The following is a 25,536-nucleotide window of genomic DNA, read 5'->3' as shown; positions in this document are numbered from 1 at the left end:
CAGTCTTCATTCAAACATAGCCTCATTGTGACCCCAGAGTCAAGTTAAATATATCCCCACACACACACACAGGCACACTAAACTCCTGCTACGAGGTGAGACGTGTGTCTGTGCCAGAATTCATTGGCTTGTAATTATAGCTCATCATTCCAGGTCTCCCATCCATCCAAAGCCTTATCACAAACTTAGCCGCGGTGTCACACACAAACTCATCTTCACTCACTTGAAGTCTTATGAATGTGAACTCATCAGTAAAGTGGAGGAGATGTTATACATCAAGGTACATTTATTTTTCTTATTCTTATAATTAAATACATAGTGTAAGTGCAAATAGTTAAAGAGTCCAGGGTCTAAAGAACTACAGAGTATAGTCGAACATAGTACAAAGTTGGACAGTTATTCAAACAAGCTAAATATCACCAGATACTCCTTGTCTTCATAGTAGTTGTACAACAGTACCATAAACATGAGCATGTGAATTGTTCCTTATGGTTATACAAAAGCAAAAACCCTACAATTACCACATCTAAGACGCATATTGTTAAATTATGTTGTGCTTAGAAACACCAAAAGGAAATCATTTTGCTATTTATATATATGGACATATACTGAGAGAAGCCCTGTCTGCTAACTCCGAAACATGAAGCAGTATTTAACATTGGCAGCAGAGCACGTCTGTGGGCATTTAGCTTTTTTTGTGCCAAACCATAGTTTGTGGTAAGCACTGCAAAGCAAAAATGTAGCGCGATTTTAAAAGCTGCACAAAAGATATCAAATATTATTTACCCAAGGCTCGACTTCATGCACTTTAATAATAAGCAACACAAAAAAAGTCAAGTTTGTTTTTTTGTTTTCGAGTTGTGTACTTGTCTACCTAGAAACAGGATTATGTACGTGTGACTGTGTTAGTGTTTAGACTGCTATAGACAGGGTGAAGGTTTCTCCAGTGGATGCTTTTAGAGAACACCAAGATGACAGCACTATGCCCCACAGATGACGACCAGGCTCTTCAACAGTGACCGAGCTGCCTGACTGAGCTGGACTGGACTGTCAGCTTCGCGGTGAGACAGACAGACGGATCTACTCCTCCTTCCTCTTGGCCCCGGGGATCTTCGCTTGGATCCTGTACAGAGAAAACTGGTTTTAATACCACGTGTCCAACAAGATATTTATTCTAGATTAAGTTGTGCTTATTCTACTTATTACTTTATTATTAAACCGCCTGCCGATTTTGTACTCACTCTTTTTATGGCAGTTCATAGAACTGGCTGAGAAGTTTTACTAAAATTAGCAAATTGATAGTGGTCAGTCCAAAAAAAGAAAACTGCAGGCAGAGATTTTGGTATCTTCAACTTGTTGTTCTGGGTTAACAGAATTTATGAAAAAAGACATCATGTTCACATCTGTAGCCTTTTTTTAATTTATCTTAAACAGACTTGATAGTTGAAAAACTTAATTCATCAAGTGAATGAAGTAGGGCTGCGCAATATGAGAAAAATATTGCGATAACGTTGAATATCGCGATAACGATATTACCTATGATAAATAAACAGATATTAAAGGGTTCTGCTGTTTCAGTATAACAAATAGCTTGCTGAATAAAAAAACTAATGGAGATTATTTCCAACATTCTTCTTGAATTTAACACAAAATGCCCCAATAAAAAAGTGATAGTTACATTAAGTGCAGTTTGCTACTCTTTCGCGACGTGTTGATCGCGCAATAAAAAAAACGATAGATTGTGCAGCCCTAGTATGAAGCTTGCAAATTGGAAGGTTTGCTGAGCACACAATTTCTTTTCTGCAATAGCTGGAAACTGCCCAGTACACCTGCAGTCCTATCTGCTGGACACTGAGCAGGGGAGGAGGGGTTAAGTGCCTTGCATAAGGCGGTCAGTGGCTCTAATCAAGGTACGGCGAGTTCTGCTCTTGTAATCGTTTGTCTCACTGTATTTGTGAATAGTGTGCGCTGCTTAATTTCCTCTTGTGTGGCTTGGTACTCAGACATTTATTGGTATATCGTAAGTAAACGTTGAAGAAAAAGTCTGAATGGCAAACACTCACTTCCCCACCACAGAGTTGACCTGGGTCCGTATTAGTCCCACATACTGGTCGATCTGTGCCTGAAGACAAAAGGAAAGTGATGGGTTTAATTACCAGACAACATTTTGTAAACCAGGGTTGACTTTATTTTTCTTGAAGCTGAAATTCCTACCTGATGTTTCTCATAGACCACAGGCATGGTGAACATGGAGACCACAGCTGTATTGAGAGGCATTGAGAGAGTAATGTTAAAGTATGCTGACCTACAGTGGGAATATGTTTAAACAGTAACAGACTTGTGTCAGCACGGCCTCCAGCACACTTATCTAAGGTGCACTGGAAAAGTAAACAGATAACGTACTCATTGAGAAGTGAAGTAAACACGTCTAATAAAATAATTTGGTTCTGGCGTAGTGATAAGGACGTGCTGTACGTCTCATTAATGACACATGTTATAATATAATATAGCTTTGTCAGGTCCTCTGAAGATTACTAAACTTCTGACACACAAAAGGCAATGTGTGTGTGTGTGTGTGTGTGTGTGTCTGTGTGTGTCAACAGCAGTGTTTGGAAGTTTGTCGAGTGAGACACGTAGTGAGTCGGGAATGACCTCACCTAGGATGAGCAGTGTCAGGCCGTTGAAGAGAGCGCCCACGTAGGTCAGCAGCCACATCAAAACAGCAAACTGAAATGACATGACATGTTTTAATCTTTGTGCAAGCCTGACAGTATATACTTCCAGATTTTGGTGTCTGCGTTTTTTAGTTTTATGACACGAGTCAAAAAGCCCTTCTAGTGGCCCAGAGAAGCGGAGCTGATCATTGCACCTCAAGGTGGAGCAGTTTCAAGTAACTGACAGATATTGTAACCCCTTGCGAGCAATGCTAAAAGGCAAACCTTCAAGGAGTCGACCAGGTCTTGTACGAGGAACAGCCTGCGGAGCTCCTTCATACAGGTGTTGGAGTACAGCAGGATTTTGTCGGCATATTTACTAATCTGGTCCTGGGATAGAGCGATTTCAATCTCCAGGTAGGCCCTGGGAACAAAAGGGTCGGAAACATGGACAAGACCTTTCAATTAGGAAATGCTATAGACCTTTTCATGAAATCCAGAATTGAACAATCTCCTACTTTACTCACTTGAAAGGATGTCCCTCATCGGTCTTCTGCACAGCCTGCAGCACAGACTTGTAGATCCTGAAGCTGATGGAGGCAGAGAGGGCTGCCAGGGCCAAGTAGGCTCCGACGCTGACCACGCTGAACTGGGTCAGGGAGAAGAGGAGCAGAAGCACGCTGCTGAACACGGCCCCTGACTGCTTCACATTCCTCCAGTAGAGTAGGTCAATCGCTGGAAGGGAAGGACAGAAGGACAGACAGGGTTAGGACCCGGCATGACCTATCCTCTCACTCTGACAAGTACGCCTGGGCTTCCACGGACGTATCTGTTTCAAAGTGGATTCTGCGCGCTACGCACCACACATTTGGGTCAAATATCTGGAAGCTGTTCACAACCCAACGTCCTTAGAGATCCTCGGCTGTCACGTGATCCTGTGTTAACCCAGCTTCTTAAACTAGCCTTTCAGTCTTTAGAGTGATCTGTGAAGGTGGCGATGAGTGATGATTTGTCAGTTCAGTTCCTTTACTCCTATATATAGAGCGACCTTTGATGAAGATAATAGCTGACTCTCACTTGTCGAGTGTCTGAGTTGCAACACTCTGGAGCAGAGAGACTTCATATTTATATCTGACGTGTACTTATGGTCAGTGGCATCTGGTCTGGTCTCATACGTATACAAACATACATGCAAAGAGGCAGAGGGAACTGTATTACACCAACGGTACACCTGCAGAATAAATGATTGACCTATAGCTCTGTGAAGGCAGTCGCAGAAATAGAAGCACTATCAGCAGTTCACAGATAACAGTTCAATGTGACCTGCGGCTCTGTGGTCAGTGTTGAAGGATGACAAAGATTCAATGCAGAGTCTCATTAATGCAGTGAAACACTACCGTGTCACTCGTACAGGAACAAAGAGTGGAATCACACAATATGTCTGCTGCAGGCACTCATGCATCTTGCACCATTTTCCTTTTTATTCTAACATTTCCATTTTCTCACTTCTTTGGGTGGTGGAGCCTGTAATTCAAAGCCACTAGCAGAGATGAGAGAGAGAGGAGTGATAACTGAGGATTAGCTCAGTGTACCATTACAGCCGACACGGTCCTCCTCTGGCAGTCGTCTGTGTCGGCTGGAAATACAGGCCTGTTTCCATGAGAACTGTCTGCTGCATGTTTCACCTCTGTGGAACCAGCTGCACGTCTAACAGCACTACCAGGGTTTTACCATTCATCTGTCGGTACTGACACCTGTATATCCTTCGTGTCACGAAGGGAGGCAAGCAGAACCGATATGTTAATGTAAACCTTTGTGCCTGTGAACAAGAGAGAATCGCGGCTCAGGTCTCTCGGGTCTCTTACTCTTCCTCTCTGAGCTGTCCGCCTGCCTGCCTGCTCTAATTTTAGCCGTGGAGCTGTGAGCAGCATAGTGATGACGGCCATCTTTATTCTCCACTAAAAGGCATCTGTGGATGCCAAAAAGGCTAAAAGCTGGATGGCAGAAGAACAGACATTGTGACTAAGTGAATCTCTGCCACCCACATACTTCCTATACTGTAAAATAACGCATATAATCTTTATTTTCTTTAGTAACCAATAGTGACATACAGTACCTACCTGCCCCGCCCCCCAAACCCCCTCACCCTTACTATCAAATCAAAGACACAACTCATTCAGAAACATGTACTATACATGCAACCACTCCCCACAAAATCCATTGTTGCTGCTACCACTCACTAACTGTTCATGTGATGCACACACACACACACACACACACACACACACACACACACACACACACACACACAAAGACAGGCACAGGTAGCACACACAGCAGCTGTAACAACACACAGACACATCAACAACAGACAGCTCTGCTACAGACACAGGTGTTGACCGGCGACTGTGCCTTGTGATGTGCTGCACAGACTGCACCCAGACTGAAAAAGCTTTAGCTAGTGCAGTAGAAGCGTGTACTGACCTGCGGCTCCCATGGTTGAACAGGGAAAGAGGCAGCTGCTTTATCCACGGACAAAAGGAGAGCACTGAAGGGGGAGTCCCCCCTGCACAGGAGAGGAGGGGCCACAGCCACACCAGCAAATCAGCATCCGCCTGCGCAAGGGGACTGAGGAAGGGGGGTGGGGGTGGCGTCTATGGGGTGCGGTTGCCAAAGAATCACATTGCAATCCAGCACACACACACACACATGCAAACACTGTCTCTCTCTCTCTGTGAGCTCTTTTATGCTCAGGCTTTTAAGCGCAGCCCCGCTGACAAAGACGACCAAGCAGCGACTAAAATAAAAGACAGTGAATCAAAATGGAAAATGAAACCAGGGTCTTTTTTATTTGCATCATAAGCCTTTGGTAGCTAAAGATGAGACAACTACCGTAACATTGCACGCTAATAACCAGAACAGATTGCAGATTCTACTCCTACATTAAAATGCTTCAGTGGCGAGGATCTGCTGAGCACCTGCCTGATGCAGTTACCATAGTTACCGTGCTCCATTTTCTCTCCACCACTCAGAGAGAGATGATGAGAGGGAGGAAGGGAGGGGCCGAAAGTGTTAGGGACAGGGTAGAGATAGGGAGGGAGGGGAATGAGCCTTCCTTTGGGAACAGAGAGATTCATTTGCTCTGAATCTGGGGAATCAGCGGCACATCATGTGTCTACACCCCAACACATGAAGACAGCCTCTCCCTTTATTGCAGCACAAAAGGACAATGACAGGTTTAACGCGAAGCCAGTTAGTTGTCGAGAAAAATGAGAAAGGCGCTGTGTATAAAGGGCTTAAAGATTGTTAACTGATAGTCACATTACAAGCTCAGATATTGGAGTCTGATATGTAACCAATTAAATGAATAAAAATGCTCATTTGTGTAGTACAGCTTGCTTACGTTAGATAGTTTGGAGGACAATTCAAGTGTTTACATTTACATAATGCACGAAATGTAGAAAATCCAGTACGTTTTTGACAGTAGCAAAAACTGAAGTGCATGGGTGACAGTTTAATACAAGACACAGAGTAGAGAGGAAGGATGAATGACGAGCGCTGTTTGTTGAGACGACTCTTTCCTCTGATATTAAACACATAGAAGTACACCGAGCAGAAACCAGAGCAAACGATTAACACGAGTGACAATAATATGAATCCCCCTCCCCCTTTCTGTAGTGAAACTAGTTTAGACTGACCTCATTAAATCACTAAAGACATCCTTGTGGCCTCAAACAGCCATCAGCTAGAGTGAGCAAACATGCAAAGGGACTTCTGCAGCCAACAGCCCAGATTCAGGACGTCTCAGACTTGGAACATGAACGGATGATAAGTTTACATTTTTTTTCAAGTGATAGTTTATTTTTTATATATAAGATGGTGTGAGCCGCTCACTTGATGCCTGGACATTTGCTAGAGCTAGTGTAAACGGAGATATCTCAGCAATCGCCCAGCATGTCCAACAGAAATGAACAAATGGGGCCAGTTAACCAAAACATTTTCACCAACCAACCACCTTTAGTGTATTTCTAAAGTTTGACTGTTCTCTCAGATCTCTCTATATAATTGAAGTTATTTGAATAGATCTATGCATCAGTATCACTAGCGGTGAGTAGGTTGTGTTCCTTTCTTTCTGAACTATCCCAAAGTTTGACTGTCAAAGACAAACCTCTGCCACATAACAATCAAATAATGGTTTCAAACAACCAGCTCATTTCATTTGAGTCTTCCTAAATGCACAACGTTGTAGACGCCACTTAATATGCACTTAGAGAAAGTAACTAAGTGCTTCTGTAGCTGCCATATTTGTTAAGAAAAACATATCTTGTGACACATTATGCCATATATTTAAGAACATAGTTTAACTTGATTGATAAAGGTAGCCACTCGATTAGGAGACATTAATCAAGTGTACACAGAGAGGATACGTTTTGCATTAGAAAACTTGCCTGTTGTGTGTCTCCTTGAGTCCTGTTTGAATAAATCATGCATGACTCAATGTTGGATATGTCTGAATCTTTGATAGTTTTATGGATAAAAAGACACAGGGTTGTGCAAGGAAATGCAGTTATAGTGTAGTCCCATTTTGCTACATAGGAATAAAGGCAAACTAAATCTTTGTGGAGTGTGGAGGACGAGTTCTCACAGCCTGAGGAAAGAAGCTGCTCACGTAGCTTGCTGGCAGTGAGTCAAGTACTGTGCATGAGAATGACTAAACATAAAAATGCCATCAGCTTCAAGCGACTGAATCTGATCAATTTCATCCTTTGCTGTGATTAACTGTATCAGCTGAATTTGATGCGCTCCTAAAGTTGTGGGCAGATCCCATCAGAAGGTTATCATGTTCATCTTAACCAGACAAATGGCTGTTTGTCAGCAATGTTATTTTTTACAAAGCGACACATACACAATCAGTGACTCTCTGTGTTGAGACAATAAGCGGCCCAATGTATTACATTTACACTGCTGAGCTAAACCTTAAAAAGATGGCAGATAATAAATCCCAATCAGTGTGGAGGAAGGGACGCCATTTTCTCTCTTGGCCCCTTCTACGAGCCCTCCATGCTAGGGAAACAGACAGACGGAGGATGCTCTCCTCCGGCCCAGTCTCTGCAAGGTGCCACGGCAGCTGAGGAGATAGGGCTGATGTAATCAGGATGGGTGTGCCCTGGTTACCATGGAGATAGTCTGTCAATGCCGTCCGGATGCTCCGACTGCCTCATTACACAAAAACAGAGCATACGCCATATAAAACCAGCTCCCCTGCACGGTTGCAAAATAGGGAGGGCGATGACAATGACACGCCTAAGTCCACAACACAACAGTGACATCCATATTAACATGCACCCAGAACAGAAGGCTCCCAGCTCACTGGTGTGTATACACTTATTTTCCAAAACACCCACCAGCGTCTCTCGCCCCCTTTTTTAATTTCATTATTTTATCGGACGCTCACACATGCAGCAAAAATAATCTGTCATCAGGGCGTGTCCGCGTGAAAGGAGGCGCAGGTCAAGACTGCTGCTTGATTTCCCCAAAAAATACAGTCAGATGACATGCAGAGCACACACACATTCAAGAATACACACCTACAGTGTCATGAATATTTAACCTACATGCAGAGATCTCTCACAGCCACAAAACACAGACTGATGGGTAAATGACAGTAAACACATCAGTACCCTGGCCCTTCCAGTCGGTCCAGGAGCCTTCCTTCTTGGTAACGTCTGCAGTGGCCTGCATGCTGGTGATCAGTTATGTCCCTGTTCTCTTTTTCTCTCTCTCTCTTTATGGTCTCCGCTTTCTTCTTTGTCTCCCTCTTCAGTAGCACCGACTCACTCACACATCCCAGAAAGACATGAATGGTCGATAAAAAGGATGCTGGAGATAGGCTGAGATTACAGAGAGGGAGGAAGGGAGGGAGGGAGGAAAGGTTTCCAAGGTGCTGCCGGCTCGGGGAGCTCACAGACTGATGCTGTGGAGCAGTGCTGGCTAGAAAAGAAGGAGCGAGGAAAGTGCGTATGTGTGTGTGTGTGTGTGTGTGCTGGGGGAGGGGGGTCAAATTGTAAACACCACACCACAGTTGCTGCTGCAGCAAACCATCCATGCAATGATTAAGAGCCTCGGGGGGGTGAGAGGGGGCGGTTGGCGATTGTCAGAGACTAAGCTCTTTTTCTATAAAGGGAAGGTAAACTAGCTTTCACAATAAAAGCCCTATCAGAGGATAGACTGATGATAGTGGGGGTACAAGCAGTGCGAGGGTAATCCCACATGCGCTTGTCATATACTTTCAAGCATGCCGCTCTGGCTTCCCTAGTAGCTAGTTAGATTTTTTTAAGTGGAACAGAGCCATATTTATTATTGTTGCAATTAATAATATAGGCGAGAAATGTGGCATGTTATCACATTCTGTGCAACCTAAAAATAGAACAATATTAATTTTAATAGTCCGATGTCATGTTCCATTCCAGACGCACGGGTGCAACAACAATATTTTCTGAAGGTTGAAAATAGCCGGACTTGTGGCCATGTTGCTAAGGAAAGATATGGCAAACATCCAGGTCTGTTGTTCTTTAATTGCACATTATACTGTTTAAGGTTGTAGCCAGAGATCGAAATAGAAATAGCTGTTTCCACTATGACTCACTGATAATTGAAGAGACAAAGTGCTTGTACTTTAATAATTCATAACGAGAGACACTGTGTGTTACAACACAATGCTCCATGTTTAGTACACTCAGAATGTGTTTGTGATTTATGATTTCCTCCTTTGTAATGCAAATTGACCTGTAAAGAGACCTGGGACGGAAAAAGCAATGTAGGATGCTGTGTCAGCACTGAGCAGAACAAATTCTTTATAGTTTAAGTCTTTTTTCAATCCCCCCCCCCCCCCCCCCCCCCACCCGCAGACAGCCACACCTCACACCTTCTGCTCACTGCAGCCTTGACAGACTTCAATGCCAACCAAAAAAGCAGATTTCCATGAACCAGACTGAACACGCTCCCCCATCACTGTTGCTATAGCAACTGGCGTGGAAGTGCACCGACTGATGAAAACAATATCTGCCGGTCTTCAACATAGCAGCCATGACAAAGGTGCACTGCGCCCTCTAGTGGCGGAGACAAAATACACGTGACCTGCTTTTTAGCATTTCCAGAAGCTTCTTACAGTCCGAGTAAACAAAACAAGGCCAGCCTCTTTTATTTACTGTTTAATCACGCCACCTCCTAATATTATACATTTTAATTTGGGACTCAATTGTCACATTCTGCTGGACCAGGAGTGCATCAGTAGCTGTGAGTTTCAGTAAAAGAACAAAGCCAAACAACATTCATTAAGATTTTTTCAGCTCGCTAACGATGTGAAATTCAAGAGAAGCCCCTGCAGCCAGTCGGAGTGTGCCCCAGTTTTGACATCATAGGATTATGTAAACCCACTGTTCACGAGGACAAAAAGAACAGCCACTACAAGTCAAAAGATGTCAAACCCAAATGTGCACAGCTTTAACTCCTGCTGACTGGCATGTCTGACTTATCTACTCACAAATGATGTTGACGTCTGCGTTCTAGTTTGCAAGAAGTGATCTCAGCACAATAGCTAACCTACCCTCTTCCTTGATTTCAAAGGACCAATATGTAAGGAGTCAAGATGCAGAAAGATTTAGTTTTTTACAACATATGCAATTCCATCACCTCTGCTTTTAGTTTCCTCTGAAGGCAGAGAGAAATGTTTACAGGTTACAGTGCGGCTGTTGATCTAAAGTCATTATTCATTGTCATAAATGCTAATCAATGCATCCCCACTCTGCTTTTTTTCCTCCCTCAAATGTACCACCAGGGGGAAGTAGACCTCAGGAAAGTACAACACTTAGTTCCCACCCACCCCAACACAGAGACACACTCAGTGGAGCATCCCATCTCTCTGAGCAATCCTGTTTACTTTCCCAGCCTTGTCAACAAAACAACGTCAGCGCACACCATGCAGGCAGCTGCCAGGAGGTAAACAAACACAAGTACTGCGTTCGTGATTTGATTAGAGATATGCTGTCAATACATTTCAAACAGTTTTTATCCCTTGATATGATGGGGAAGGTTTTAAAGATACATGCCATGTGATAGCTGTTTCATTTAGCCACGAAGACACAGCAGCATATGCAACGCTATCTGTTCCACGGCACTATTTCTGGAAAGCCAATAGTCGAGATAGCAGCTTTAAAGCCAAGGTCAAACCATTGCAACAATGAAAAGATTACGGACATGTTTTGTAAAATCCATTGACTTTCACAGAGAGGCAGTAACGATGTGTATTCTAACATTTTTGTGCAGAGGTGAAAAGTGTATCCTTTAGAAAACACCACATTCTGGGCAAGAGAGAAAATCAAGATTATTACGATTTACCTTTTTGTTTATCAAAGCCCTGCAGGGAGATTGAAGCAGCAGGCTTTCCCAGGTCTCCTTTGCCCTCATTGGTGTGCTTGTGCATGTCGTCCTGGTGGGGCCTCTCCGATCGCACCTCCGGGGGCACGGCAGCAGTGGGTGGCTTGGGCTTGCTGGGGCGATCCTCCTCTGTTTTCACTGGGGTCTTGACTTTTTCTGTGATCAGAGGCTCGGCCGGCACCGCCTCAGCCGGAATGCGGGGCGCGACAGCGCTGGGAACCAAGGGAGAGGGAGGGCTGACTCCCTGTTTGGGGCCACTGAAGCCCTGCTCTCTCTTCGGGCTCTCTTCAGACGCAGACTCAATGAAGAGATCACTGTCAAGCTCTGCCTCTCTCTCCTCCCTCAGAATGCTGTAGGCTGTGGGTGGAGCGTGGTTGCCTGCTAGGCCGAAACCACCCTTGGTGACAGGGGGATTGTCAAAGGGGTTGTTAGGCTGGCTGAAAGTGCCCTTGCTTTTAGGCGGCTGGGCAAATGGGTTGCTAGCGGCCTTTGGAGGCTCCTCAGACACCAACTCAATCTCTGAGTCTCCAGACTCCGCGCTGCTGCCATCGTGCTCCCTGCTGCTGGCCTTTGTGCTTGGACTGCTTTTGGAAGCAGTCATGTCATGGGGAGGGAAATCTTTTTCTGTTCACAAAGAAATGCAGTGAGCACATTCAGGTCTTCATTCACATTACACATTGACATACAGTGCAGTTTCTACACATCTAAGTGAAATATAGTTTATGTAACTTTGGAAAGAAGAAATAATAATCTTCCTCTTACGAATCAAATGTTTACTTGCTCAATTAAATGTTTCTGTTACAACCTTACGTGGTTAGCTTATGGTGGCTAATATTAGCTAATGTTAACACACTTTTGGTAGTTATTGTTATGTATCGTCAGGTTTTTTACATTTTTATCCATGACCCGTTTCATAAAATCGTACTATACGATAATATATACTGATATCGCAACATGAAATGACATATACCATGATGGGATATTTTATTTTATCACCAATTTCTATATCTGACCAGATGTTTGTGTGTGTGCTGTGCCTACGTGTTGGCGAAGCATTGGGAGTAGAAGCAGGGCTGTCATCCTCTGGCTCTGATAGCGTCACAGTGGGAACCCCCTGTAAGCCCACACTGAGGACGTTTTCACGCTCAGACATGCTGACTGGCGGGGGTTGTTGCTGCGGCTCAGTCTTGGCAGTCGGCGGCTGGGACTCGGTCAAGGTGATCTTCACTGGGCTGGCCGTCTGCGGGGTTCCACCCAGGTTTCGGTAGGAGCGGTAGTCTGACAACTCTTCATCAGATGGCTCCTCAACGTAGGGGAAAGAGTGGGAGCCCAGTGCTGAACCTAGGTTCTCCTCTTCCTCCTCGTCATCATCTCTTCCAAGGTTTTTATCCATGTAGCTGACCAATGAGTCACGACCAGTTGAGGCCGTGTCCACCACACTGTGCTGGTCACGCCGCTCATCCCCATGGGTGATGTCCATGTAGTTGTAGGATTCTGTCTTATCTGAGCCAAACATAGACTTAGGCATGTCATCAGCCAGGCTGGAAGTCATCTGGTTGGAGCTGAAGCTATAGTTGTCGCTGGAGAATTGATCCAGGGCAGAGGAGCCAGAGGAGGGCTTGGACGATTTCAGGTCGTCTGACAAGTAGGAGGCTTCTCGACCTGATGTGAAGCTCTGATTTGACGTCAAAGAAGTGTAGACATCACCATCATCATTCATAGGCTTCCTAAACAGGCCAGACATGGGGTCATCTGCAGAGATTGACAGGAAAAGAGTAGATCAGTGAGGTTACGCACAGGTAACAGATAAGGACGAACAGCAGTCTGTGTCACACGATGAAATCAAATCATCCAGTTAAACAAGGCTATGCTTCAGCTGGCGCCGCTGCCAGGGAGAGGGGCTGTGAGGGCAGCACAGTCAGACTGGGTGCTCGGCTGTGAAGATCAGTGAGGCAGCAGTAACAGAGGGTTCTTGTACCCAGTGTGGGATAAAGGGGGATTGTTCAGACCCCAAAAAAAACACAGTGACACAGCCAGAGTCTGTTCTAAATCATTCAGGCAAAGGGCTTTCTGTAGTCACATCTCTGCTCTGTAATCACTAACCTGCATCTCCATAGACAATTTAGTGTCACAAAAACAAACACACACATAAGATATGAACAATATATTGCATGTGCAAGCTACCCTCTTCAAAATGTAAATGGCTTAAGCTAGGCTACACTAGTTTGACAAAACTCTTATACGATGAATGTATAAAATAAATATTTCAAACACAACACGCTCACTACAGTAGTCAACACACACACACACACACACACACACACACACACACACACACACACACACACACACACACACACACACACACACACACACACACACACAGTTTAATGATACTAATTACAGTGATACAACTGTAGTGCAAATTATGTTTTCAACTAGAATTAAAAATGAAAAATCGGCAGTTGTTAGCTGTCAATTTGTGTGCTCTGCTGTAAAATATTGCTCAACATCTCACTGAATAATTTGTTACAGTGCTGCAGGGAAGCGTTACGGATGCTTATAATACATATGACCTGCAAAACAGGAAGAGGCGGACTTTATAGGGATGTTATGTCCTATAAGTCGGCTTCAAGTAATCAGATTTTTTGACTTTATGTCTATAAGTCATACAACCCCACCAACTCATTTTCATACACAAGCATAAACACACACTATAAAGTACACCAACACACATGTGATGCTAAAATTTTTGTTGTGCTGTGTACAAGTCAGAGTTTATACATCCACATACAGAGCTCCTCCTGCTCTCTAGCCCTGCTTCTCCCAGGGCAGCGGTGGTGCTATAAATAGGCTGGGTCCAGCTGCTGGGCTGGATGAGGGGGGAAGATTTAAAATAGCAGCCTTAGGGTTAGCTCTGGAGGATGCAGGCTGACTGACAGAAGACCCAACAGGTCAGGACGTCCGTCCCTCCTTTCGCTTCCTCTAAAAATTCCCACCACACTTCCCTTCTGCTGTCCTTCCTACTGCTGCTCCCTCAGTCATTAACAATACATCATACTTACAATGGCATAAACACTACACGCCCATGCTTGAACACGGGGGGAGGGCTGACGTGACATGGAAGAAAAGCAAAGAAGGCTCTTGAGCTTCATATTATTTTGAATCTAATAGACTAAAATGTCTTGTAGGTTAACATCCCAGCTGTTTGCAACATGGATTGCCCCAGCTGCTAAGCCAAGTTCAGTTCAGGGACATGAATGCCCTTGATGTACCGCTAAAGCGAACCAACGTTAATCCTCTTAGTGTACTATCATCGTATAGGTCCCATCAGCCATCCCCCTGGCAACACCATCATAATCTTACACTCACTGTCACTGATTCCCTGTACAAATACCTACTGATGTGGGAAGCACTCAGGGCCACTACAAACTGTGAAGAGAGGTGATCTCCGCAGCGAGGAACGGCCAGTAGCCACACACCCCCTCTCTCTATCAACCTATTCTTCATACCAACGGATAAACTCACCAGCAGTTGCATAAGGCATCTGTAACATAAAGAGGCTGTCGCTTGAGGGCAGCCGCTCTGGGCAGCTACTTGACAAAGTTGGTGTGTTGAGATTGAGGGCATTTTGAATCTGCTGATATGGCGTAGCACCCAGACACTGAAAAATACCCACAAGGCTGAAACCAAATGCTCTGCTGTGCTCGGATGGGATTGGACGTGACAACAGAGGAATTCTCAGCTCACACTGTAGCCACACAATATAATCATGTCACTGAAAGGATGGTGCAGTTGAATAAATGAGTCCTCGTGGATGTGCTGTGAAGGGGGCAGTCCTTTTGTTGTCCTCTGTGCAGCCCCGAAACTAATGCAGCCTGACAATCTGCGCTACGCCAAGGCATGGGCTCCTAATTATCAGACTACAGACAAAAACATGTGAGCACAGGCGATATCAAAAGAGCCGGGGTTGCAAAATGAATATATTACCACTTTTAAATTAAGGGCTTACTGAGCTGCATGTGGGACTCAGTGTGCAGCAGGGTTTACTCCCTTGAAGACACTTACTGATCCACAGCCGTTAAACAATGTGGAATAAGATGAATAAACCAAGGGAAAGGATTTTACAGCTGTGTTGGCCAGTCTCGATAGGGCAGCAACCACCGATTATTTTCATTATCGATTCATTTGCAGATATATTTTTTTTAATTCATTGTTTAGTCAATGGAAAGTTAGAAAATGGCAATCACAACTTTACAAATCCAAACATGTCTCCAAATGTCTTGTTTGAAGTCAGAGTCGGAGAGTATTGGAATCGTTTCCCTATTTCTGCTTGAAAAATAACTGAAGCAATTCATCGATTATCAAAATAGTTGGCAATTTTTCTTCAGTCGATTGACTAAAGGATTAATCGTCCAGAGAACGATGTCTCACTTCTTGCAGCCAGGAGTCCAGTGCAAAGACTGAAGATTTATTTATTTATTATGAATTGTGAATTTGATTTATTGGACACATTCATTTAAAATACACAACAGATCAGCCAATATAGTAAGTGCTTACATTAAAAGCTCTTACTTAAAAATAATTGGGACAAAATCTTATTTCCCCCCCAGCATATATAATGTATTCTGAATCTGAATCTAAAAAGAAAAGTCAAGATAACACATTAAAGCCCTAAGGATTATTTCCATTGAGAGAGATGCTGCTGACTTTTAAATAAACTATCTCTGTTAGTCTTTGTTGTCCAAGCACACACCATCCTTTATCTCATCAGTAGCTCCGCTTTACTTTTAAACATCTGTTAATATAGTGCACTGTAACGATTCAGTCACTCTGTCCGTGACCCTCTCGACTGTGGTGTTATCTTTCAGGAGTTCTCTTTCTCTCCATGACCTTGTAGAAAAGCAATCCATCAACACACTGACTGTGCTCCTCTTTCAAAGCCATCTGTGCGTTTGACGTTAAATCATATGCTGCAGCTTTATTATTTTAGGTATAAATTGTCAGGTTTATTATGAACTGATTATGTACTTTGTTTAGAAAGGTAAAAACAGAAATTGCTTTTCTAAACATGGATGATGCACATAGACTATTAATATACTTATATATAAATATATACATACATTAGCACATATTTTCTTTCTCCTGTTTGGTTTTGGTGTACACATTTCTGCTTTATTTGATAGTGACAGCCTGGAGAGAGACAGGATGCCGCAAAGGGCCCAGAATGGAATGGAACACAGGCCGCTGTGATCAAGATTCAGCCTGGATACATGGGGGTGCGTGCTCTACCAGTTGAGCTACCAGGGGTTTGGTGTACAATCATTTCAGATATGTTCACATAAATATATTATTTGAAAGTACTTAGTCGTACATATAATGTTCTGTAAGAGTGGTATAATATTAGATTCCTATATACTTATTTGTCAGAGTTTGACTGAAGCACCACTCTGACTGTTATTGGTCTCTGGCTTTAAAAGCTTTGTTTATGACGTTCATGTTCATAATGTATTGATTACAATATCCTTGGCTGAACACATACATGAAGACTAGCCACTAACTATCCCACTTTAAAGAAGAAGATAACAGAGAGCATAAAAAAGTCTATAGTAAGAGCTGAGGTATAACAAAACTACCAGCACGGTTCGATAGGAGAACAGCTGTGCTGAGGGATTCAACTGCCCTGAGCTGCATTGATCCAAGACAATAAGGTCCCACAATTACTGTAAGAAACATCAGTTCCTAAAAAATCACTTTAAGGCCACACAGGACAAATGTTGTTGTTCCAGCAGTCTTTGTCAAAGATAAATCAATGTAGAGGCAGTTTATATAAAAGCTAATCTGTCCCCATTCAGATTTTGAAGCCATGGTACGTACAGTACCTGTCTTCCACTGTATTGATCGTATTTTCCTTGCTTGGATAGAGCTTTATGGATGAATGGAGAGGATCCAGACTGAGTGTCTGCACGCTGTCTACTCTGGGTCAAAGCTGTCAATTCAGTGTGACATGATTGGCATTTTACTTTCATTGAGCGGCCAGAATTTGGCATTAAAGAGTACGGACACTGGCAGGAACACAGGCATATGTAGGCTACATTAACCAACACAAAAAAATCAGATGAACTACACTGTTTAAAAGCATCTGTGCTGACAGTAGCTCTAATCCCATGAGCAGTTTTGCAATACTCTGCTCAGGGATTACTCTGTGCCCACAGGCTGGAGAGCTGGACTGAGGCTGTAAGATCGTAAACCTAGCATCATATTTCACATACTGGCTTTTAATTGTTTTCAGGGTAAACACAAGGGATCAAAAGACATGAGAATGTATGATTTATTAATATAATGATAGCAGTAATGCTTTGTTATTGTCCCCTGCAGTGGAGTTGTTCCGGCAGGGTCTGTCATGCCTTTATCTTTCATTTTATAACTCAGCATTAGCTAATTGGTCCTGGAGACAGATGAAGATAAACGAGATTGGAGACCAGGCAGGTAACACATGAGATGAGCACTCTAAATCATTCTGGAAAGCAGACACGCTAGTATATTGTACAACCTTTAAGCCTTATTTAATTATGTAAGGTGCTGAACAACACATTTGAACCACGATAGCAAACATGCAGACACTGACTCATACCTGGGAGCTGCTCAGCTGACTACTGACGTCCAAGTGCTTTTGTCAGCCAGATAAGGGATAAAAGATATCTTTATTAAAGACAGTTCTTTGTACTTCCTCTTTTTCCCTGACAGTCAGGTCATTTATCACAGCCTTGCCTCTCTTGCCATTAGGCTGCCCCCTTCCTCCTCCTCCACCACAGTATTATCTTGCATCTTTATTATCTAGTCTGAAAAAACCTAGCACTGCTCAACCCCCCTGGGAAAAGGAGCTAAAGGCACAAATGCACGGCGCTGGCTTATGCAGTCCAGCGGAGTCCACTAAGTGCTTTCTCTATCTGACAGATATGGAAAAGACCCAGCCAGACGTATGCTGTGTCATCCTTGTCACTGATGATATGCTGAAATGGAGAAGGACTGGAGTCTAATCCACCTTTCAGGGACTGGATTGTGGGGCAACGTTTCTCATGACTGATGCACTGTCAGGACGTGATAAAGTGACTGTAATAAAGCACTATAAAGAGTTACAAAAAGAGTGTTGGAGAAGAAAAAGGATGTCTAAACAAAGTGTCACTGTTTGTGTACAATATGCACTTAGTTGTTTTCTTCTATGCCAGACAGCAGGGGAGGCTATTAGACACAGCATGTGCTGAAAACAAATTGTGGGACTTTCACAACACACTTAGACCTTGTCATGATGCAGCAATATCTTCCACAACTTTCTTTCTAATGCCTCTTGAAACCTTCACAGGATGGAAAACTTCTGAGGCTACTGCACTGTCTGTGATCTAAGGCTCAGGTTCTGTCCTGTGGTAATTTAATACAGCTGAAATCAGCATTATCTGCGTCCTGCGGGTAGATTACTGTTGTGAACAAGATTTAGGACAGGCATGGATCAATTACCTAGAGTTGCAATTCTAGACTTCTTGAAGATATACTATTACACTGTTTACTGCCCTCAGTATAAAAAAAAATCTTTTAAGTTTTCAAAACTTGTAATATTATTATCCAGAAGCACAGCAGAGAAGGAACGTTTGTTACAGAGGGGGTTGTTGGGAGTGAATGTCTTTGACAAATATCAGAACAGACTATAACATGTCTGGTCAAGAGGAAAATGTCCAGTCTGCCCTGCTAGATGTGATGAGATCTGCACTGTTCCCACCGAGAACATAAGTGACAGAGTAGATTATTACACTGGTATGGACACGGCTCAGCGGGAGTCACAGCAATAATAGACAGCTATTCTTTCCATTTGTAGGAATCAAAACATAATCTCTGTGTGTGTGCGTGTGAGTGCACCCACACAAGTTGGACCTTGTCTGGCACACTGTTGTGAAAGTAGAGCATGTGCTTTGTTTTCTTTTTCTAGAAAGCAAAGCCAAACATTGACTAACCAGTTCATCATTTCACATAAAGTCTGCTTGAAAAGGATATTGTTTGGTTTTTGTAAGTTAGTCTAATTTTGCAATGCCTTTTTTCAATTGAAACACTTTAGCGCTGGATGTTTAGGTTCCACTTTCATGCTAAGTGCTGTGGCTCAAATGATTAAATTCTAATTTATGGATTCAAAAATGCTCTTGTACTTAAAGGATTTACAAATAATTTTCTTTGGACCAGCAGCAGCCAGCAAATGAGAAAGGCCTAGGCAGCTGCTTTTTTTTTTTTTTAAAACATCATCTCATGAATTTTTCAGTGAATTCGTGAATGAAAGTACAGGGCTCTAGTTTTGCGAGCCATATAGTGAGCCCTGTTCCTTCAGGATTAAAAATAGCAGCATTAGCCAAGCTGTGAGGAGAGTGACGGACTTAGGTCTGCATGATGTTCCTACAAGAAACACTGCCTCATGCATCCAATAATAGAACTATATTATCAGCAAAACCAAGACAGGAATGTTTGAATCCTGTCACCATGCAGGCTACTAGTTACTACAGTACTATACAATACAATATACAATATGTTGTTGAGTCTAGCTCTATTGATTTAATCATGTTCATCCCAGCCAGTGGCTATGAAAGCTAGGAGGCTTGATGTCTATTTATCATCCCTCTACCCCACCATATAAAATATTGCGGGTATTTAATTATAGATATAGGCCTACATGTAAGAGCTGGTACAACAAGGAACGTCCATAGGCCTTTTAAAGTTCAACAGGCTCTTTGTTAATGCTTGCTGCATGACATCTGAATCCTCCCTACAGACTCTCATCTACCAAAGAACTGTGTGTACTAGTGGGGAAAACAATGCTCTGAATAGTTTTGAAGATGTCTAATATTATTCCATTCGGCATTACTGTTGTAACAGTTGATTTGCTATCACCCTATGGAAGTTACTCGCTTGCATCTTGCTGTGTTTTCAAGCCCAGAAGTTTCAACTCAGCCGACAGGCAGGCCGTCTGTCGTAACGCTCAGTCTGTGACAAATGGACTCGGCTGCGTCTCTCTCGCTGTATTTACACCTAAATACCGGTGATGGGGATGTTAAAAGCTTACCAAATGAAACCTAGCTAACTGAAATACAATATATTACTAAATATCGATACTTAACTGCGATAACTGTTTGTTTTACCTGTAGATGCAGTTTCCATAGCAACGGGAGGCCTTTTCCCGTCGTCCTGGTGGAAAGGATGAAATTGTTGATCCAGGTCGCCCGCCACCTCGCCGCCTCTCGGCTTAAATTCTTCACGTAGATCGTCGAAGCGGGTCGGTGTGTTCCCAAACAGGCCGTTCCTCTCATAGTCATCTCCAAACCACCTCCCATCCGAGCCTAGCTCCTCACCGGGCTGAGCAGACATGCTTTTTTTTCTCTGTTGTCGGACAGAAGATATACTAGCTAAAAAAGCTGCTTCTTCTTCGACCGTATGCCGGGGCTGTTACTGTAAATGAGCGGTGGTAAACCTTTGCGCTAGAATGGCTGACGGAGACAATCACACAACAATGCAGCTCTTAGCTGGCTGGCGTTTGTCAACTGAGTGAGCCTGCCTTGGGTTTGTAGACGCCACAGATGAGACGGTGCGGTCGGTCGGGGAGCAAAGAGGAGAGGAGTGAGGTTGATTGTTTTAGTTCACTGCTCCAACGGTGACGTCATGGTGTCCGCGAGGCTTCAGGGTTGGCACTTTATTTGGGGCAGTCAAATATAATAAAGGGCATTTTCGACGTGTAAAATGAAGTTAAGTGTTTGACATTAACGGAGTGAATGACAGCAAAATGATGCTTGGTGTTGTGAAACAGGCTACAGTGACTCTATGTGAAGATAAGTCAGTGAAATTAGACGCATGGTCCAGAGGGAGCATATTAAGAAAGATAGCGGCATTTCCAGGTCAATTATACGAACTGAAGATGTAAGAAGAATAGCTAGAATTTCAAGTACAATGTTTTATAAAAGTGTACCTAAAAGAGAAAAAAAGTGTTTTTATGATTTTGTAAAAATGGGTTATGTTATGTTGCCGTGTGACGCCCTCATGTGGAAGCTCAAAATATGATCAGGACAAGCAAAAGTTTCAACATGGCTCCTTAGCAACCAGACGCTCCTGCCTGGACACAGACTGATGCCAAACATTGCTGATGGCCCACAGAGTTTATTTTTTCGCAGAAGTCCCCCTGGTATTATGTAATTCGTTGTCGGCAAATAGTGTTAATTTGATCTAACATGCAAGGTTGAATTTGACATAATAATTTATGTTAATACTGGCATTTACGGCATCTACTGACGTGAGTTAACAGTGCCTGTCGTTAGTTAGCTGGTACGTTAGCATAACTATAAAGGCTAGCGAAGTTAGCATGAATGTGTGGTTGCCTACGAACCTCCATTATTTGTTACCATACTTACCCTATCTAGCAGCCTAATGGTCATAGCGTTTTCCTGTTGTCTCTAAAATAGACTATTAGAATAAGGCAGGATATATGCATTATAACGGAAAACTTTACTTAACGTTATCTCAGTTGCAGTAGACTAAAGGCAGAAGAGTTATGATACAGAGTGAGAAACAAAAGCACCGAGGTGACGAGGAGGTGGTCAAAGAATTGGTGAGTATACAATTCACATTTATTTAGCTAAAATAATAAATGTATCTAGGTTTTTATCCAGTTGTAATACAATAAAAGCTTCCAACAACTGAATAGATCAGCTGAAATGTTCAAGTGCAACTGTATTTTTGTTTTTGTTCTATCATTTTCTCTGCCATGTCATTTTTCTTTCCAAATTATGATTCACATGTATATTCTCTTCAACAGTGCATGGCCAATGGAGTCTCCTATGAAAAAATTGCACAAGAAGGAAGCAACGTCAGGTCCCTGGAGATCTTCTTCTCTGGTTTTCCTTGCATGGTTGGACTTTCCTTCTTCCCAAGGCTCTGCCATCTGACCATAGTAGCCCAAGATATAAAACACATTGAAGGACTTGAGTGCTGTCCTCTGCTTCGGGAGCTCTGGATAGTCCAGTGCTATCTGACAGTAAGTATGTTATGCTGGTATGATTTGTAATTATCAATACGGGCACTGCTGAATACAATAATACGGGTGTTAGTGTTAGTATTGCCTTGAATCATTACAGTCCAACAATGTTTTTTTATTGTGAATGATTGCAGCGTATTGCTTTATTTCAGTGGTTCTTAAACATTACACATTGTAATCACACTTTCTCCCCTCTGTGGCATCTAAAGACAACACATCTTGCATGCATGGGCCACCATTTATGGATCACAATCCATCGCTTGTCTCAAGCAAAACAGTATCCTGTACAAGTGTGCAACATATGTGATGTTTATTAAACAATAATCCCCATCCCCCCCAATGTCCCATCTTCTTATTTTGCAGGGAATATCCGGACTACAGAATTGCCTACAACTAGAGAAACTCTACATTTATGATAATCACATCTGTGAAATAAATAATTTAGAATTACAGATCAACCTAGAGGTTTTGTGGCTTAACAACAACTGCATAACTCAGATACAGGTTTGAACCAGACATTTTGAATTCATCTATCTATCTATCTATCTATCTATCTATCTATCTATCTATCTATCTATCTATCTATCTATCTATCTATCTATCTATCTATCTATCTATCTATCTATCTATCTATCTATCTATCTATCTATCTCTCTCTCTATCTATCTATCTATCTATCTATCCATCCATCCATCCATCCATCCATCCTCTCTCTCTCTCTCTCTCTCTCTCTCTCTCTCTCTCTCTCTCTCTCTCTCTCTATCCATCTATCTATAGCATATCAGTGAATATGACTGCATGTTATGTCAAAATTGCATGCTCCCATTTTTTTAATCAGTTTTCTGGCATGTGTGGTTGTTTGTTTTTCTAAAGGGCTTGGACACACTTCAAAACCTCAAAGAACTTAACCTTGCTGACAACGATATTGAAAAGATTGGTAGGGTTATAAATTCCTTTGAGATTCCTTTGAGATTCTGTGAGCTGAAAAAAAAATCTAATAATTCTAAACTTCTTTTAAGGGCATAGCCTTGATCCTAATGTCAGCCTTCAGAATCTTAATCTATCCGGGAACAAGATCCGCTCCTTTAAGGTAAGATTAAAAACAGAAATATGCTTTTGACTTTTCTTCAATAAAAAGTGTTTCTACTGATTTGTAAAATCTTATTAAAATCCTTGGTCTGAAAAGGGCTATTCCAAATTCTTGTGAAATGTCGAGGTCAGTTCAGATTTTCAATCAATTCTACAATGGGCTGGCTGTACAAGACCTTCAACGAGGTATTGAGCAGCATAATTTCCATTTATGTCATTTAGGATTAAATGATATACATTCATGACTGCATCTATCTAAGATGTTTGTAATATGTGGATTTGTGGTAGTCAGTAATACATTTAAGACATACTTTAGCTGACATGCTCATTCAGAGAATTTATACTGAATCATTGTCATTGTTCCAGATCATTTTGACGGGAAAGTTTGTGGCTCTATCTTTGATTGGATGATTAACACCTCGATCATATTCCTGCAAACCACCTTTTGCCCCAACCCAGCTTGGCTTGCAGGAATGCAGTTATTGTCAATCACTGCACAGTGCGCAGTATATTGCAATAAACTGCGGAAACAAAGAATACGTATTTGCTCCTTTATCATTACATTTCTTTTTAGCTGATGTGTAGCAAGTATGAAGGGGGGAAAAATAAACGTCAATTTCCAAAAGTAGTGTTTGGCTTATTATGGCATCCATCTAATATTTAAACTTCCAACAAGATGAATTCATTTAGCACGATGCAGAAAATTTAATTTTTATCACTAGGTAGAAGTTGTCACAATACTTCTGATTTGTATAACAATGTATTTTTTGTTCAGTAAAAACAGTATTGTTTTTAGAGCACAACCTGAAGAGAAACCCTATTAATAACTAGCCTGTGTGTTCTGTTGCTGTTATCGGTGTAACAGGAGCTGACCCTGCTTTGTCGCTTACCCCATCTGAGAGAACTAGCACTGAAGGACCCCATGTCAACCCCAAACCCAGTGTGTCTGCTGTGTAACTACGAAACACACGTTCTTTACCACATGCCAGGCCTCCAGCTACTTGACACCTGTGACGTCTCGAGCAAGCAAATCAAGGAAGCAGCTGAGGTATTGAGAAGACCAGCAGGACTCCTGTGTGTCACCAATTGAGCTCACATAAGTCTTCGTTTGGCTCTTTAGAGGATACTAATTCTCTTGATTTACGTCGATTGCTAATGATTTTATTTAATTCCTTATCATATTTCCCTTACATTTCTCTAGCTAGCTTCAGAGATATTTGAAAAAAGAATTACAACATCACACATATTTGTTCTGTATTTGTTATTCAGTGAAGTTGCAAATCATACTTAAAATGTGTCAAATATATAATTCCAAATCACTAATACATTTCCTAAATTAAAAAATCTAGATGTCTCATGCATCACATATGCACATTTCCCTTTAATTTAACTTGATACATTATACATAACCTTATAGACATATTGAGTAACATGAAATTAAGGTGTTGTAGGTTTGAACAATTGCTGTCTATATAAAAAGATTGTAATACTATTCTTATTTGTTGCATCGTTGCCTCCCCCCTTTTTAGTCCACAGTAATGAAGAAAATGATGTACTACAACATGCGTGTACGTACTACTCAGAGGAAGCTGGCCGAGATCCGGCTCAGTCTGATGGAGAGGAAGAAAACTATGTTACAGTTACCTGAAGAATGCATCAGAGCACTCAATCACGCCCTCAAGAGTGTATGTACAATGCTTGAAACATTAAAACATATATATTGTAGCATCTGTAACGAGAACATTTATCCAGATGCAGGTTGCTGTTATTGTACAAAGTTAAGAGAGCTGTTTTATGCGTACCTAGCTTGAACGGGAGGTGCCGGCTAGTTGTAAGAAGTCTTCCTGCACGTTGGAGGACGGATCGACCCACCTGGTTGAAGGTTCATCCGACAGAAGTGACCTAACCACTGACATCAATCGCGATCCCGCCATGGAACACAAAATACTCAGCAAGATTGAATCACTGAGGGAAAGACTGGAGCTATGGACGAGGAGGCTGGATGAGTGTGTATATTTGAATTAAATACAAAGATACTGTACAGTACACTTCCCTACATTCAAGCATCTGATTAAAGCAGCTCATGTGTAAAAATAATGCTCCCTCTTCTGTATTCAGGATTGAAGCCTGGTATGAGCGGGATTTGACACGAGCCACAAACACGATGGAATATACTGTCCAGTTTCTGTTGATGGAGCTAGAAAGTGTTGGAAATATTCGTTTGGAAGTGGGCTGCTCCACAGACCCTTGGTACATACTTATTTTGTTATTATAAAATACAATTACAACCATCATGAC

At 42.4% G+C, this 25,536-nt stretch overlaps 2 protein-coding genes across 5 annotated transcripts in view; one reads left to right on the top strand and one right to left on the bottom strand.

Annotated features, from left to right (window-relative positions):
* Window positions 1-266: 266 nt before the first annotated feature.
* On the bottom strand, window positions 267-20,492 carry rtn1a (reticulon 1a). 4 transcript variants are annotated; one of them, XM_029460308.1, is made up of 9 exons: window positions 20,267-20,492; window positions 12,132-12,842; window positions 11,052-11,714; window positions 3,182-3,389; window positions 2,940-3,078; window positions 2,658-2,727; window positions 2,215-2,261; window positions 2,064-2,122; window positions 267-1,123 (listed from the first exon to the last, which is right to left on the bottom strand). In XM_029460308.1, the coding sequence occupies exons 1-9, from the start codon at window positions 20,490-20,492 to the stop codon at window positions 1,081-1,083; spliced, it is 2,166 nt and encodes a 721-aa protein (XP_029316168.1). In that variant the 3' UTR covers window positions 267-1,080. The 4 variants fall into 4 exon arrangements, with proteins under 4 accessions (XP_029316168.1, XP_029316169.1, XP_029316170.1 ...); XM_029460309.1 differs by lacking the exons at window positions 11,052-11,714; window positions 12,132-12,842; window positions 20,267-20,492 and adding an exon at window positions 8,336-8,645 and having other exon boundaries at window positions 1,042-1,123; XM_029460310.1 differs by lacking the exons at window positions 11,052-11,714; window positions 12,132-12,842; window positions 20,267-20,492 and adding an exon at window positions 5,139-5,293 and having other exon boundaries at window positions 1,042-1,123.
* Window positions 20,411-25,536, top strand: part of lrrc9 (leucine rich repeat containing 9) — a 17,808-nt gene continuing 12,682 nt past the window's right edge. The window contains exons 1-9 of the mRNA XM_029460304.1: window positions 20,411-21,723; window positions 21,931-22,149; window positions 22,513-22,653; window positions 23,023-23,086; window positions 23,169-23,239; window positions 24,104-24,286; window positions 24,768-24,923; window positions 25,045-25,244; window positions 25,357-25,488. Coding sequence (XP_029316164.1) covers window positions 21,667-21,723; window positions 21,931-22,149; window positions 22,513-22,653; window positions 23,023-23,086; window positions 23,169-23,239; window positions 24,104-24,286; window positions 24,768-24,923; window positions 25,045-25,244; window positions 25,357-25,488 — 1,223 coding nt within the window. The 5' untranslated portion in view covers window positions 20,411-21,666. The remainder of the gene's footprint in view (window positions 21,724-21,930; window positions 22,150-22,512; window positions 22,654-23,022; window positions 23,087-23,168; window positions 23,240-24,103; window positions 24,287-24,767; window positions 24,924-25,044; window positions 25,245-25,356; window positions 25,489-25,536) is intronic.

Source organism: Cottoperca gobio, chromosome 22 (genome assembly GCF_900634415.1).
Source record: "Cottoperca gobio chromosome 22, fCotGob3.1, whole genome shotgun sequence".
Lineage (NCBI taxonomy): Eukaryota > Metazoa > Chordata > Actinopteri > Perciformes > Bovichtidae > Cottoperca > Cottoperca gobio.
This window is presented reverse-complemented; position numbering and strand designations above follow the sequence as displayed.